This window comes from Lissotriton helveticus, chromosome 8 (assembly GCF_964261635.1).
Source record: "Lissotriton helveticus chromosome 8, aLisHel1.1, whole genome shotgun sequence".
Taxonomy (NCBI): Eukaryota; Metazoa; Chordata; class Amphibia; order Caudata; family Salamandridae; genus Lissotriton; species Lissotriton helveticus.
The window spans coordinates 1,682,025,100-1,682,038,847 of NC_136069.1; the positions used below are offsets into that span (position 1 = coordinate 1,682,025,100).

Sequence of the window (13,748 nt, forward strand, 5' to 3'; positions counted from 1 at the left end):
GAGCTATCCAACAACTGCTGCCTGCACCCATCACCTCTACCTGCTGCTGCTGAGCTATCCAACAACTGCTGCTGTTGTGCCACAGTCCTGGACCTTGCCATGCCGAGAGTGCGAGAGATCCGGTCTCGTCCCTTCACCGCAGCGGAGCTGGATGTCCTTGTGGACGGTGTGCTCCGCCACTATGAACGGCTCTACGGTGCCCCCAGACAGGTGGTAAGTGCAGTGGGGGACATGTTGGTGTGCATGAGGTGGTCACTGACTCCTGGCTTCTGCTATCTTGGCGGTGTGCTGTGGGACCTTCACATGTGTTGTACTGTGCATGGCTGCTGAAAGATACGTGTTGCTACTATGTTTGTGAATGTTCAACTGTCCACTGACATTCCCCTCTTGTCTCCCATCATGGTAGGTCAAGCTGCACCTTCGCAAGGCCATGTGGAGGACCATAGCACGTGATGTACGGGCAGTGGGGGTGTGCAATAGACGACACACACTCTGCCACAAGCGCTGGGACGACATCTCCAGGCTCAGCAAGAATGTGGCGGAGATGACACTGGGGCTGATTCCAAGATCAACCCGGCTTGCACGATGCACCATGACCCCTCTAATGCACCGTATCATAGCTGTGACGCATCCTGACCTGTCCGCCCGGCTTAGAGGGGAGCAGCAGCAAACTAGCGGTAAGCAGACTGAATGTGTTTGTGACTTGTGAGTGCATGCATGTATTGCTGCTCAGACACAGTAGTGACATCCGTGGTGTGTATGTTGTGCTGCAATTGCATGTTGGTGCCATTAGCGGTGTGAGCGTTAGCAACCATGTCAGCCAGGTGGACATACCAGTTGCATTGTAGTGCAGGGGCCCAGGACATGCTGTTGAGGTCTGTGGTCCCATGGCATCACATGTGTGGTGGTCTGCATGCACTTGCCCTGTTTGTTTGATGTACATGTTAGACAGGCACCCTCGGTTCTTTGACATGAGGATGTCTGGTAGGGGGGGTTCGTGTGCAGGATGGGTGCTACATGTTGGTCAACAGTCAAGGAAGTTGTGATTTTCTAACCTTCTGTACGTGAGTGTGGCACTTAGGTAAACCTTTTTTCTCTCTCTTTCAGCTTTGGCCGAGGGCACTGACCCACAGACGACGGAGATGAGTGGTGGAAATGCATCCGGATCCGAGATCACACACACGCAGACTGAGACTGAAGAGAGCAGCCCTGGAGAGGGGGACAGAACTGTCCCTGAGGACTCACATGTGGAGACACCATCGTCCTCATCTTCAGACAGTGGTGGTGAGTCTGCACTGTTGGGAGACACAGGGAGTGGGCAATCAACACCTTCAGTCGGTACACAGCACACAGGGCCCACACTGCCACCAACTGCAACAAGTACTACTCGTGCCGACACCGCTGCCCCTGCCCCTGTGACACAAAGTGCCCTTTGTGCTGAGGCGGTTGATCTGCTGCGACAGCTGTGTGTAGGGCAGACAAACATGATCAATGCATTCCTAGACCACGATAAGAAGTTGGGGCAGGTGGTAGCATTCATGGAGGGGATGCATGGCGATGTTGCTGGTCTCCACAGAACAGTTCAGTCATTATCCAACACAGTGTCTGCAGCCATTCAACAGTCGCGTGGACAAGGTTCTACTTCAGTTCCCACATCCACACCACTTGATGTCTCAGGGGAGAGTGACATTTCAGACCAGGCGTCATTTTCTGAGTATTGCACTAGAAGCAGCCACAGTCAGGAAGGCAGGGCACGGAGGGCACAGACACCATCTCCTAGGACAAGCACATCTTTCACAGAACACGACATCAGCTACCCTGGAGTTGACACACAGGATCCTCAAGGGGTGTTGGGGGACAGGGATTCACATGTAACACAGGCATCCCCCTCAAAAGGTACTCCCAAGGCGAGGGACACTCCCAAGGACAAGGACACTTCAAAGGAAAGGGCACCTCCCAAGGCCAGGGACACTCCCAAGGACAAGGACACTTCAAAGGAAAGGGCACCTCCCAAGGCCAGGGACACTCCCAAGGACAAGGACACTACAAAGGAAAGGGCACCTCCCAAGGGCAGGGACACTCCCAAGGACAAGGACACTACAAAGGAAAGGGCACCTCCCAAGGCCAGGGACACTCCCAAGGACAAGGACACTACAAAGGAAAGGGCACCTCCCAAGGGCAGGGACACTCCCAAGGACAAGGACACTACAAAGGAAAGGGCACCTCCCAAGGCCAGAGACACTCCCAAGGACAAGGACACTACAAAGGAAAGGGCACCTCCCAAGGGCAGGGACACTCCCAAGGACAAGGAAACCTCAAAGGACAGGTACACTACAATGGACAGGGACACTACAAAGGACAAGCCAACTCCCAGGGCCAGAGCACCGCCCACGGATAAGGCACATTCCATAGACAGGACACCTCCTACGGCCAAGGCACCTCCCAGGGCCAAGGGTTCTCCAATGGACACGAGCTTCACCAAGGACAGACATACATCACCCCTGCGTCCCCTGAGGCTGGTGTTGGTGAAGGAACGTAAAACACATGTGTCAGCGGTGGAGTCCCCCCATACCTCTACTCCCATCCACACCCCGCTGAAGCAGAGGAAGGAGTACACTGTTGTTGCATCTCCCATTACACATGATGCAGAGGGCAGAAGGCAGGGCCACAGCAAACGTCGGGCAGGGTCCAGCACGTCCCCAGAGAGCAGACCCCCACCAGCACATGATCCACCTTTGATGGGTGATGTTTCAGATGAGCCCGCACCACTTACCAGTCCACTCATGTCCAGGGTGCCCTTACATATCCCTAAGAAACGTAGACACACACCATTGACACCTAACCACCCCAATGTCGCTCCAGTACAGCTGTCCCCAGCTCCCAGAGCCACCCTGCCTCCTGGCCCATACAGCCCTGTGGCCCATCATTTCAGTGGTCCTAGTGGGTCAGCTGCAGTTCACTCTCATGTGTCAGATAGTGGCACTGTGTCTGTTGTTTGCTGTCATGCCTCATGTAGTAGCACTGTGTCAGTTGTGCCCTCTCCTGTTTCATGTACTGCCACTGTGTGTGTCCCACACTCTCATGTCTCAGATGCTGGCATGGTATTTGTTGGTCACTGTACAGGGACATGTCCTGGCAGTGTGTCTGGGTCTATGGCTCATGTGTCAGTCAGTAGAGCTGTGGCTGTGTCTCACACTCCTGTATCTGGGTCTATGGCTCATGTGTCAGTCACTAGAGCTGTGGCTGTGTCTCACACTCCTGTATCTGGGTCTATGGGTCATGTGTCAGTCACTAGAGCTGTGGCTGTGTCTCACACTCCTGTATCTGGTGCCGGCAGTGTGTCTGGGTCTATGGCTCATGTGTCAGTCACTAGAGCTGTGGCTTTGTCTCAAACTCCTGTTTCTGGTGCTGCCAGTGTGTCTGGGTCCATGGCTCATGTGTCAGTCACTAGAGCTGTGGCTGTGTCTCACACTCCTGTTTCTGGTGCTGCCAGTGTGTCTGGGTCCATGGCTCATGTGTCAGTCACTAGAGCTGTGGCTTTGTCTCCAACTCCTGTTTCTGGTGCTGCCAGTGTGTCTGGGTCCATGGCTCATGTGTCAGTCACTAGAGCTGTGGCTTTGTCTCACACTCCTGTTTCTGGTGCTGCCAGTGTGTCTGGGTCCATGGCTCATCTGTCAGTCACTAGAGCTGTGGCTTTGTCTCCAACTCCTGTTTCTGGTGCTGCCAGTGTGTCTGGGTCCATGGCTCATCTGTCAGTCACTAGAGCTGTGGCTGTGTCTCACACTCCTGTTCCTGGTGCTGCCAGTGTGTCCGAGGCGACTAGGTCAAGCAGTCCACCATATTCTGTGCTGTGAGGTGTAGCTCCCATCACTCTGATGTACCTGCTCTGTTATGAACACTCCCCTGTTGCTGTTATGTTATCTTATGATACTGCATTGTGCCCTCTCATGTGCTGCCTCAGATGTACCTGTGCCTTGCCATGGACTGTTGATGCACTTAGCCCCTCTCATGTGCTGCCTCAGATGTACCTGCTTTGTTGTGAACACTGCCCTGTTGCTGTTAGGATGCTGCATTGTGCCCTCATGTGCTGCCTCAGATGTACCTGCTCTGTGCCTTGCCATGGACTGTTGATGCACTTAGCCCCTCTCATGTGCTGCCTCTGATGTACCTGCTCTGTGCCATTTATTTATTTATTTATTTAAGGAATTTATTAAGCGCACTACCACCATTGCAGGCATCTTGGCGCTGAGTAGATCAGATGAGAGTGGAAGTGATCACAGGGGCGAGAATTATCAGTCTGCTCAGTTCCAGAAGATCAGACAGGAAAGGGATTTTATTCAAGAGTTTTCCTGGTCCGAACATCTTCAGGGGGTTACAAATAATGGTCAATTGGATGGTGAATATGTTTCTTAGTAAGACATGCATTCTGCAGCACACATACAAAGATGAAAATGACTTTCAGAATAGTTTTTGTGCACAAAAGTGTTCCTTCTTGCACAAGAATAATTCTGCCAGTATCGCAGGTACCCTTGCATCCGTCTGCGTTGGAGCTAGATAGCAACAAGTGCGCCAGGCCTATGAAACAGCAGAATTGTGCCTTATCTTTGTATATATGTCACATTTCTTCTTTCTCCCCTTCACGTAACACAGTGCAACAAGTTGTTTTGCTGCTCTGCATTACATGAAGAATAGTGAAGCTGCCCCAAGGTGGGTGGGCGTAAGCACTCTTTCTTGCCATAATGGAAGGATGGAGGGTGTCTTTATTTTTCTTTGATTTGATTGGCTCCAGCTAGGTAAAATGGTGCCTGGATAAATATGACACCTCATGGAATCAGTATTGATATGAGAAAAAGGGTTTTCTGAGTAATGAATATTACTGGTAAGTAACTCGACCATTTTTCGATCTCATTTCCTAATGCTGAGAAGTGTTTTGTTGGACATGTTTACCTCTATATGATAAATTAAATAAATAAATAAATAGGGCGATTGGAAGCCAAAAGTCAAAAGAGTAATGCTATTTTGTATCAGTTGAGTATTTTTCTAATCGTAAAATGCCTTTTGACTTTGTGGTTATCTTGTACAAAATGCCCCATTGTTCTTTAGAAAATAATCCCCAAAAGGAACTCTTGCCTTTTTGAATCTTCAAGAACAATAAACTCCTAGAAAATATAACCTTTTGAGTATCTAGATAAGTCTCCAAAAACCTAAAACATTATGAAACATTACCCTTAACTTATCCAAGGATCTTCTTTCTTTTTCAGACACACTTGTGTGCTTAAAATGTCCTGACAGCCAATGGCCCAATGAAAGGCGTGATCAATGTGTCCACAAAGTGATTGAGTATCTAAGTTATGACGAACCCCTGGGGCAAACTCTTACCTCCTCTGCCACCATCCTAACCTTCTTCACTGCTTCTGTCTTGGGAATCTTTATCAAGTACAGACACACTCCTGTTGTGAAAGCCAACAACCGAGGCCTCAGTTACCTGCTCCTCCTTGCACTCATATTCTGCTTCCTCTGTACTTTCCTCTTTATCGGCAGTCCCAGGACACTCACCTGCATGCTTCGACAAATTATGTTTGGGGTAATTTTTTCCATTAGTGTCTCTTGCGTTCTTGCAAAGACTGTTCTTGTTGTTCTTGTCTTCAAGGCAACTAATCCATGCAGCTCTGCGAGGAAGTGGCTGGGATCAAAGACCCCAATCTGCATTGTTTTCTTCTGCTCACTGGTCCAGACTGTAATCTGTACTGCTTGGCTGGTGACATCTCCTCCATTTCCAGAACTGAACATGAAGTCTTACAATGAGAAGATCATCTTTGAGTGCAATGAAGGAAACACCATTTTCTTCTTCTGCATGCTGGGATACATGGGCCTCCTGGCCACAGTCAGCTTCATAGTGGCCTTTCTCTCAAGGAATCTGCCTGGAAGCTTCAACGAGGCCAAGCTGATCACATTCAGTATGCTGGTGTTTGTCAGTGTGTGGCTCTCCTTCATCCCGGCGTACCTGAGCACACGGGGCAAATACATGGTGGCCGTGGAGTTGTTTGCCATCCTGTGCTCCAGTGCTGGACTGCTTGGGTGCATATTCTTTCCAAAGTGCTATATCATTCTAGTGAGGCCTGAGAGTAATACCAGGCAACATCTGGTAGGAAAGACACATCACACTGATAATAAAAAAGAATGTTAATAAGACTGCACTTACAACTCTCCCCTATTGGTTTCAATCAGAGAAAAATGGTAAACGAGTATGAGGAAGCAGCCACTATAAGCCCTTTGTCAGGGAATCATCCTGAACACAATTCTAATTAGGTTTTACTCAGCACTCTAAACCATATCACTGAAGCCAAATTATATTGTAGACTATGCAATGCCAATCAATGACCATCTCTGAATAAATGTGAAAAAGGATCTTGCATGCCGCGTATTTTTGATTCTTTATTGTCTCATTCTTCTCCTAAAACATCTCAATTGTAGCCAGGGCGATATCCAGAATGGAAAGCCAACACGTTTCATCCCACTTGGTACTTCTTCAGGACCTGGAGGTTCCAATTAAATGCATTAATGAAAATAAAGTATTCAACATGTTATCCATATATTCAACAGCCTGTTGGCATCCCAAAACCTTATTCTAGTTTGGAGAGGTAATGTCAAAGCAGTATTCCTCTGTTTCCAATTAAAGCCAAAATGGCAGCAGGCGGGCTCCCCGGAATGGTGCCAAGGTTCTTTTGAACAGTACCGTGCAACAATGTCTCAATGGGAGTCATTGAGGGAGGTTACAATTTGTTGATAGTAAAGTGTTGTTGTGTATTAGGTGTAAAGTGAACACATTGTGCTCGTGCAAGGTTTAAACAGTGCAAAGGAAAGGTGATAAAGGTAAAACAGCGTAATCTTGGAGGTATTTGAGAAGCAATCTTATACATGAACATTTTCTTTATATCACAAATAAAAAATCATGTTATAATTAACAATCCCAATTTAGCTGATGCAAGTCAACAGCATTTTGACCTTCATGCCCTGAGGTCATCATCAGCACAAGGGAACACAAAAAGGATGACTGCTTCCTAAATTAATTTTTAAACACGTGGGAGCAGGTGGAACATATGTGCTTGGACCTGGGCCAGTCCAGCTGGTCACCGGCAAAGAGGCTCATCTGGAATTTGAATTGAAATTGAAGGTCATAAAGCGATCCTGGATGAATCTGCTCTTCTTGCGGTTTTCATTTATACCCAAAATGGTGCAGCTGAGCCAAGCATGTTCCTCGCTCATGTTGAGCCTTGCACAAGCACAATGTGTTTACTTTGCACTTAATACATAACCTAAAAAGCATAGGTGTTGCTGCATTATATCCCTTGCAAGTCTAAATCTATGTTTTTTTCTGATAATATTTATCTTTTTTTAATGGAGTTTTATATAGTGCAAACTGGACCTGAAGGTTTCAGAGCGCTTTACATAAGCACCTGTTACGTAACAGATGGACACATTCATTTTTGTTAGGCACGTGGAGATTAAGTGATTTGCCCAGAATCACAGAATTTGAGCGTCCCTGCCGAGGCTCAAACCTGTAATATGAGGAAGGGGTCCCAATGAAATGGAGAACATAAAGTGAAACTGGATAAAGACAATAATCACGGAAACAATAAATTCAACCTCATTGTTTTAATCACAATGGGTGCCGCATAATCAAATAACATCAATCGTTGAATAATTGGTGAAGGTGGAGCAGGGCCCCGGAGGGAGGAAAGGGGGGAGGTGCGTGATGTGGTGAGGATACAGTGATAGGAAAGGGTTGATAGGTGACCCAGAATCACAGAATTTGAGCGTCCCTGCCGAGGCTGAAACCTGGTTCCCCAACTCCGAGGTTGACCGCCCTAGCCTTTAGGCCACATTCTCTCCCCTACATGGAAACAAAATGTTGAGATTGCGTTTGTTTTTTAAATTAATTTACTATCAAAAAGTTGTACCCTCCCATTGAGACATTGTTGCATGATACTGTACCCACCCATCTCTCAACTGGGGATACAGGTTTCTCCTGTAGCTTTGAACAAGGTTCTCTTGAAGGCATCTAGTGCATGGTGCTCATAGCATACAGCTGTAAACTATGAGCATGCTGCACAGAACCCCTTCCAGAGAACGTTGAATCTATGGACAACATGATGAAAACTTTATTTTCACTAACACATTTGAATGGAACCTCCAAGCCCTTCAGAAGTCCCATGAAGGACAAAACACATTGGCTTTCCGTTTCCCTTCCTGCGTCCATACGCTGCTTGAAAGCCATCTCTGGTTAATGTGAAACTGATCATTATAAGGCACCAGGAATGTTTAGTTAGGGGTAAGGGTCTCCTTTCAAATGTAATCTTCTACTAGTGACAACTATAAACGCTTTGCTAATGGAGATGGAATAAAGGTTCATTTGAGACACTTTGCAGCTTAAAGGTGGGGAGTGAAGGGGTTGGGTAGCAAAGGGACCACATGAGCAGCTGGTCATTAAGGTTGGTTAAGGCCAGAATTCAGACAGTCCTAGCTTAACCAGCCACAATTTAACGTGGGCTATCCACTGGATCCTAATGGCCAGGTGGTGAGCTGAAATTTCCTCAAGACACGCTCTGTACGGCTCTAGTTGCTTGTATTTCCATATCCTTGCGCACAATAAAACAGGATTGAGATGGGCTGCATCTAAAAGTTGTCTGAAATTTAAGTCAGAACCTAAGGAAAGTAGTGGTTTGCCTTTTGATAACTTCAATAGAGATCTTAAAAATGTAGTTTCTCCTTTATCTAGCACATCAAGATTACAACATCCCAAAGAATCAAAGCCATGTAGGGCGGCACTGCATGCTTGGGCCCTATAAATTTTGTGTGCCGGTGAGATGGGACAAGTAGAGGCTTCATTTGTGAATCTAAACAAAGATCCAACTTTATGTTTAAGGGACAGAGAGCGTTTGTCCATATGCAATGACCAGCTAGTGGAGTCTGTCAACCTCACCCCTAAATAATCAAATTCAGTCACCTTGTTCATCTTGGTTCAATTTAGGACCACATTCCCTTTCGCTTTCTTAGTGTGTGTGAATATCATATATTTTTTGGGGACTCATTCTCTTGAAGGCCTTGGTCTTTGCCAAATTTGTTGAACTTCCCCTGGAGGGCAGTAAGACAACAGCAGTTCTGGATATGAGTAGTGCATTGTCTGCGAATAGCAGACTTGGAATTTTAGAACCGTCAATTTTGGGAGCATCATTCACTCATGTATAGGATAGAATATGATCTCATTAATGGATAATAAGAATAATGTGTCAGCAATGACACATCATTGCTGAACACCACGCTGTATTGGAAAGTGCTTTGTCGCCCCCCCCCCCCAGGCCCCATCTGACTGGCAAAGTTATCAGTATATGGACCCTGAATCATCATTACAAGCCCTGGGAGTACCCAATTTTCATGAGGACCTCCAAAGATTTTCCCCTGGGACAAGGTCAAATGCTGCACAAAGTTCAACGAAGGCGACAAAGAGCGTCCCCCGTTCAAAGTCGACAACTTTTCATCTCAGGGTCAAGAGCCGAAAAATGTGCTCCACCCAGAGTCTTACCAGAAGTTGTTTGGTGTATACTTTTTGGATGTTATCATGTAGCGATTTTAGGCGAAAATTGCCAGGTTCTTGACTTGAGCCCTTTTTATAGATGGATATTATTTTGGCCCCTCTCCATGAGCTGGTGATCGGGGAATAACTACAATTACATGGGTCTGGATATTAATTTAGGGATCCCCGCCAATGCCTGGAGCTTTCCCCACTTTCTGCTCCTCCAGTGCATTCATAGATTTTTCCGTGGTAAAATGCACTACTTCCTCAATTTTGGTCCTTCTAGTGGGAAGTGTCTCGCTCAATTAGGGGAGGATTATGATAGGTTTGCATAGAGAGTCATAAGATGCACCAACCAGTCAGCCTCAGGGAGGTGGCATTCAGAGACGGCATTAGCTTTACGACCATTATGAGTAACCAGATGCCAGAACAACCTGGGGTCCCTCTACTTACCTTCTTCCAACAGATCCTCCCAAACCCTGTCTTCCCAATGGGACTTACTGGATTTGATAATTGGGCATAATTCCATCTGTCTTGTACAATATCTGGCCTTGTGTTGGATTTTAAGGCTTCAATCAGGGCTGTTTTGGCCCCTCTAAATTGTTTGTCAAACCATTCTTGTATTCTAGGTACCACTTTGCAATGTGGGATTTTTTTCGCAAAAAAGGGTTTAAATTTTCCAAACAATGATTCGTGTGTGTCGAATGTCTGGGCAGGAGAGCATGCATGAGCTATACAATTACTAATGCGAAATAAACAGCACCATACAACTCCTCCAATATAGCCTTGTTGCTTATAATATCCACCCACTTTACTTTCCATCTATTACTGCTCAGCACTATGGAGTTATGGGATGATATCCCCAAGCAAGCTTGATCCTTAATGTGGGTCCCTTTTAGTGTCAGGGCAAGAAGAAAGTAGTCCCTCTCTAGGCAATCGATAATCTCTCTATCAACCATCTCGTACCAGATCGCGAGGCTGAGTACTATGTAGTCAATGCTAATAAAATCATTTCCCCTCTTAAAGGTTGGTGTGGCAGGGAGCTCCAAGGAGGTATACCCATTACAAGCTCTTAGGCCATGATTGATGGGGATGTCGCGATCTGGTTGGCAGTTGCACTCATCTTTGTACTCTTTTTGGTTGGAGATTAAATGGGAACCCCCCAACATTCATCCTCCAGCCGTATAAAATCTAGCAAGGGTTGTTAAGGCTCAAAACAGCAATATCCATTGTTTGTGACAACTTATTGAAGGTATAGGACCTATTTTACACATTCACCAAGAGGAAGAGGATACCAGGCTTTGCGGGCAGCTCAATTGAATGGAGGTTGGGAGAATCAAGATCAATGACCTTGATTGAACATTCAAGGGAAGTTTATTCCAAATGAGAGGACCACCCGACGGTCTATCTGCTATAGAAGGAAGAGTGTCAATACTGGATGTGGAATAGCCATACTTGTAATGCTTTTCTACTGCCCAGGTTTCTTGGAACATGCACATTTGAAATTCCTCCAGAAAATGGCCCCAATTTGCATCTGACAGATGGATTTGATGCCTGCTATATTCCAACTCACAAGCCGGATACCCACAGGACCACTGTGAGGGATCATGGTTGCAGAAATGGGAGTGCTCAAGTCGCTGAGGGTGCTGAAGGCTTTTATCAATTTGCAAGATGCACGGTCATCTGGAGGAGAAAACACATCAAGTCGTGGGACCCAAGTGGTAGGGCTCAGAAATCTCAAGATATTGGAGTGTAGGATCTGGTTGTGACACTGTTGGAGGAGTAATTGAAAGACTAACAGTAGGCTCACAATGTGGGTTAATTTGGGCCCTTGTTTTAACAATCTGGATGGTGAGGTTTGCCCTGCTCCCTCCCCCTGTGAAAGAGACCCTTTCACAATGAAGCAGAGAGCAGTAGCCTCTATAGGAGGACTACTGCTCCGGAGGCCCACTCCATCAGTTAGTCAACCGACTCTATCCAGGGCATCGAAATGATTAAAAACTGGTAGATTATAAATCCTATTCAAGCTGTACTAGTCATTGGGAAAGACTGTGGGGGGAGGACGCAAGGGCAGAGGCAGTGGCCTATGGTATTCATATCTTAGGTAGGGGCTGGGATTGTAGAAATAACCCAGGGGTAGAAGGACAATGTTTGCCTCCCCTACATATTGTTGTAAATCTTTAGATAATAGTCAATGAACCACATTGGGATTTTTAAAGTTGATAATAATACAATCCCCTGGACGATCTACCCGGCCCTGCCCAATCCACCCACCTATGCGTGTTAGAAGAATGTTACATACCAATGGCATCAGAAAGTTCATATTTTCCCCAAGCCAGTTCAGACATTTGCTGGCCAGCTCCTCGTGAGTCTCCCTCTGACCTTGCTCCAAACCCAGAAGGCCATTATGTCTTGCCGATCAGGAGCCCCGACGGACTCCTGCCCCCCTGCTATCTTCCACCTCTTCATCGAGGCCGTCAACCCTCTTATCAATTCCATTGTTAACCAATCCCTCAGCTCAGGCACCGTCCCCGCAGAATGGAAGAAGGCCATCGTAAAGCCGCTAATGAAAAAACAAAATAAATCCCCGACAGACCTTTCCAACATGCGCCCAATCTCCCTACTCCCGGCACTAGGCAAAATTACTGAGCAAATAGTACAAGAGGAGTTAAAAGCCTTTGTGGAAAATAACCACATCCTCCACCCACAGCAATCTGGTTTCCGCCCCGGCCACTCCACTGAAACTGCCTTGATCGAGCTATCCGACACCATTAAGTTCTTGCAGGATGAGGGGAAACACGCTGTACTCATCCTGCTCGACTTAACTGCCGCATTTGATACCATCTCCCATGACATCCTCATTCACAGAATGCGCGAGATCGGTGTGACAGGTACTGCACTAAAATGGATAACGTCATTCCTTTCCCAAAGGTCTCAAACCGTCTCACTTGGCCCCTTTCTCTCCGGCGAAAGAACCATTATATCAGGGGTGCCCCAGGGGTCTATTCTCAGTCCCCTTTTTTTTAATATCTACATGGCCCCACTGCTTGCCCTGATTGAATCCCATGGCATCCTAGTAACATCTTATGCTGACGACACCCAACTTGTCGTCACCTTGGATAAAAAAACACCCGATGCCGCTCTTAGATTCCAGAATTGCCTCTCCCAAGTATTTGCTTGGCTCAACAACATCCATCTTAAGTGCAATAGCGCCAAAACCGAAATTATACCCTTAGGCAAAGACACCCGTTTTTCTCCAAAAGATTGGTGGCCTCAACATTCGGAAGCTCCTCCCAGTGCAGTCTCCTCGGCCCGCAATCTGGGCGTCCAATTCGACTCTTCCCTCAGTTTTGACGATCATGTGCGCATCACTGCAGGGTGCTGTTTTAACCTTATTAGACAACTAAAGAAATTCTTCGACTTTCTCCCTATCTCTGCCAGGAAATCAGTTGCCGTTGCCCTGATCCTATCCAGGCTAGACTATTGCAACGGTCTCCTGGCAGGCATAAAGAAGTCTACCCTCAAGAAGCTACAGAGCGTACAGCACGCAGCGGCCAGGCTCGTCCTTAAACTCCCTAGAAGGTCTTCTGCCTCCGCAGCCCTCAACACTCTCCATTGGCTCCCCCTCCCTAAAAGAATCCTTTTTAAACTTCTTGTCACTGTTTTTAAAGCTACCAAGAACACAGGCCCCTCCTATCTCATTAAGCGCTTCCCACATTATATTCCATTACGTCCCCTCAGGTCATCAGGAGCCAACCTGGTCACCATACCCAGGTTTAAGCTCAAAACGAAGGGTGGGAAAACATTCTCACTCCTGGCAGCAAAGGCATGGAATGGCCTCCCCTTCAACCTCAGGCACGCCCCCTCAGAAAGCCTTTTCAGGAAACTCCTGAAGACATGGATATTCTCTCAGCCCGACTCTTTGGTCCTCGCAGCCATCTGATTCTTGTTCACGCCAAGTTGGTTTCTTCTGTCTGCTCAGCGCCAAGATGCTCCTTCCGGAGCGATAGACGCGCTTTACAAAAACTAATAAATATCAAATATCTGACCTTCTCGTAGTTCTCGTGCTCCTTACAGTATTGTCACATTGGGGCAGCACACTGGTGGGGCAGGTCACTGACAGAGGCTTAGGTCTGTGGGTGGAGGTAGCAGACTCATGATTTTTCATGCCACT

At 47.0% G+C, this 13,748-nt stretch overlaps 1 protein-coding gene across 1 annotated transcript in view; it reads left to right on the forward strand.

Annotated features, from left to right (window-relative positions):
• The window catches only part of LOC144774084 (vomeronasal type-2 receptor 26-like), a 60,006-nt gene extending 53,819 nt beyond the window's left edge, over positions 1-6,187 (forward strand). Inside the window, exon 7 of the mRNA XM_078659111.1 lies at positions 5,262-6,187. Coding sequence (XP_078515237.1) covers positions 5,262-6,187 — 926 coding nt within the window. The remainder of the gene's footprint in view (positions 1-5,261) is intronic.
• The last annotated feature ends 7,561 nt before the right edge of the window (positions 6,188-13,748 follow it).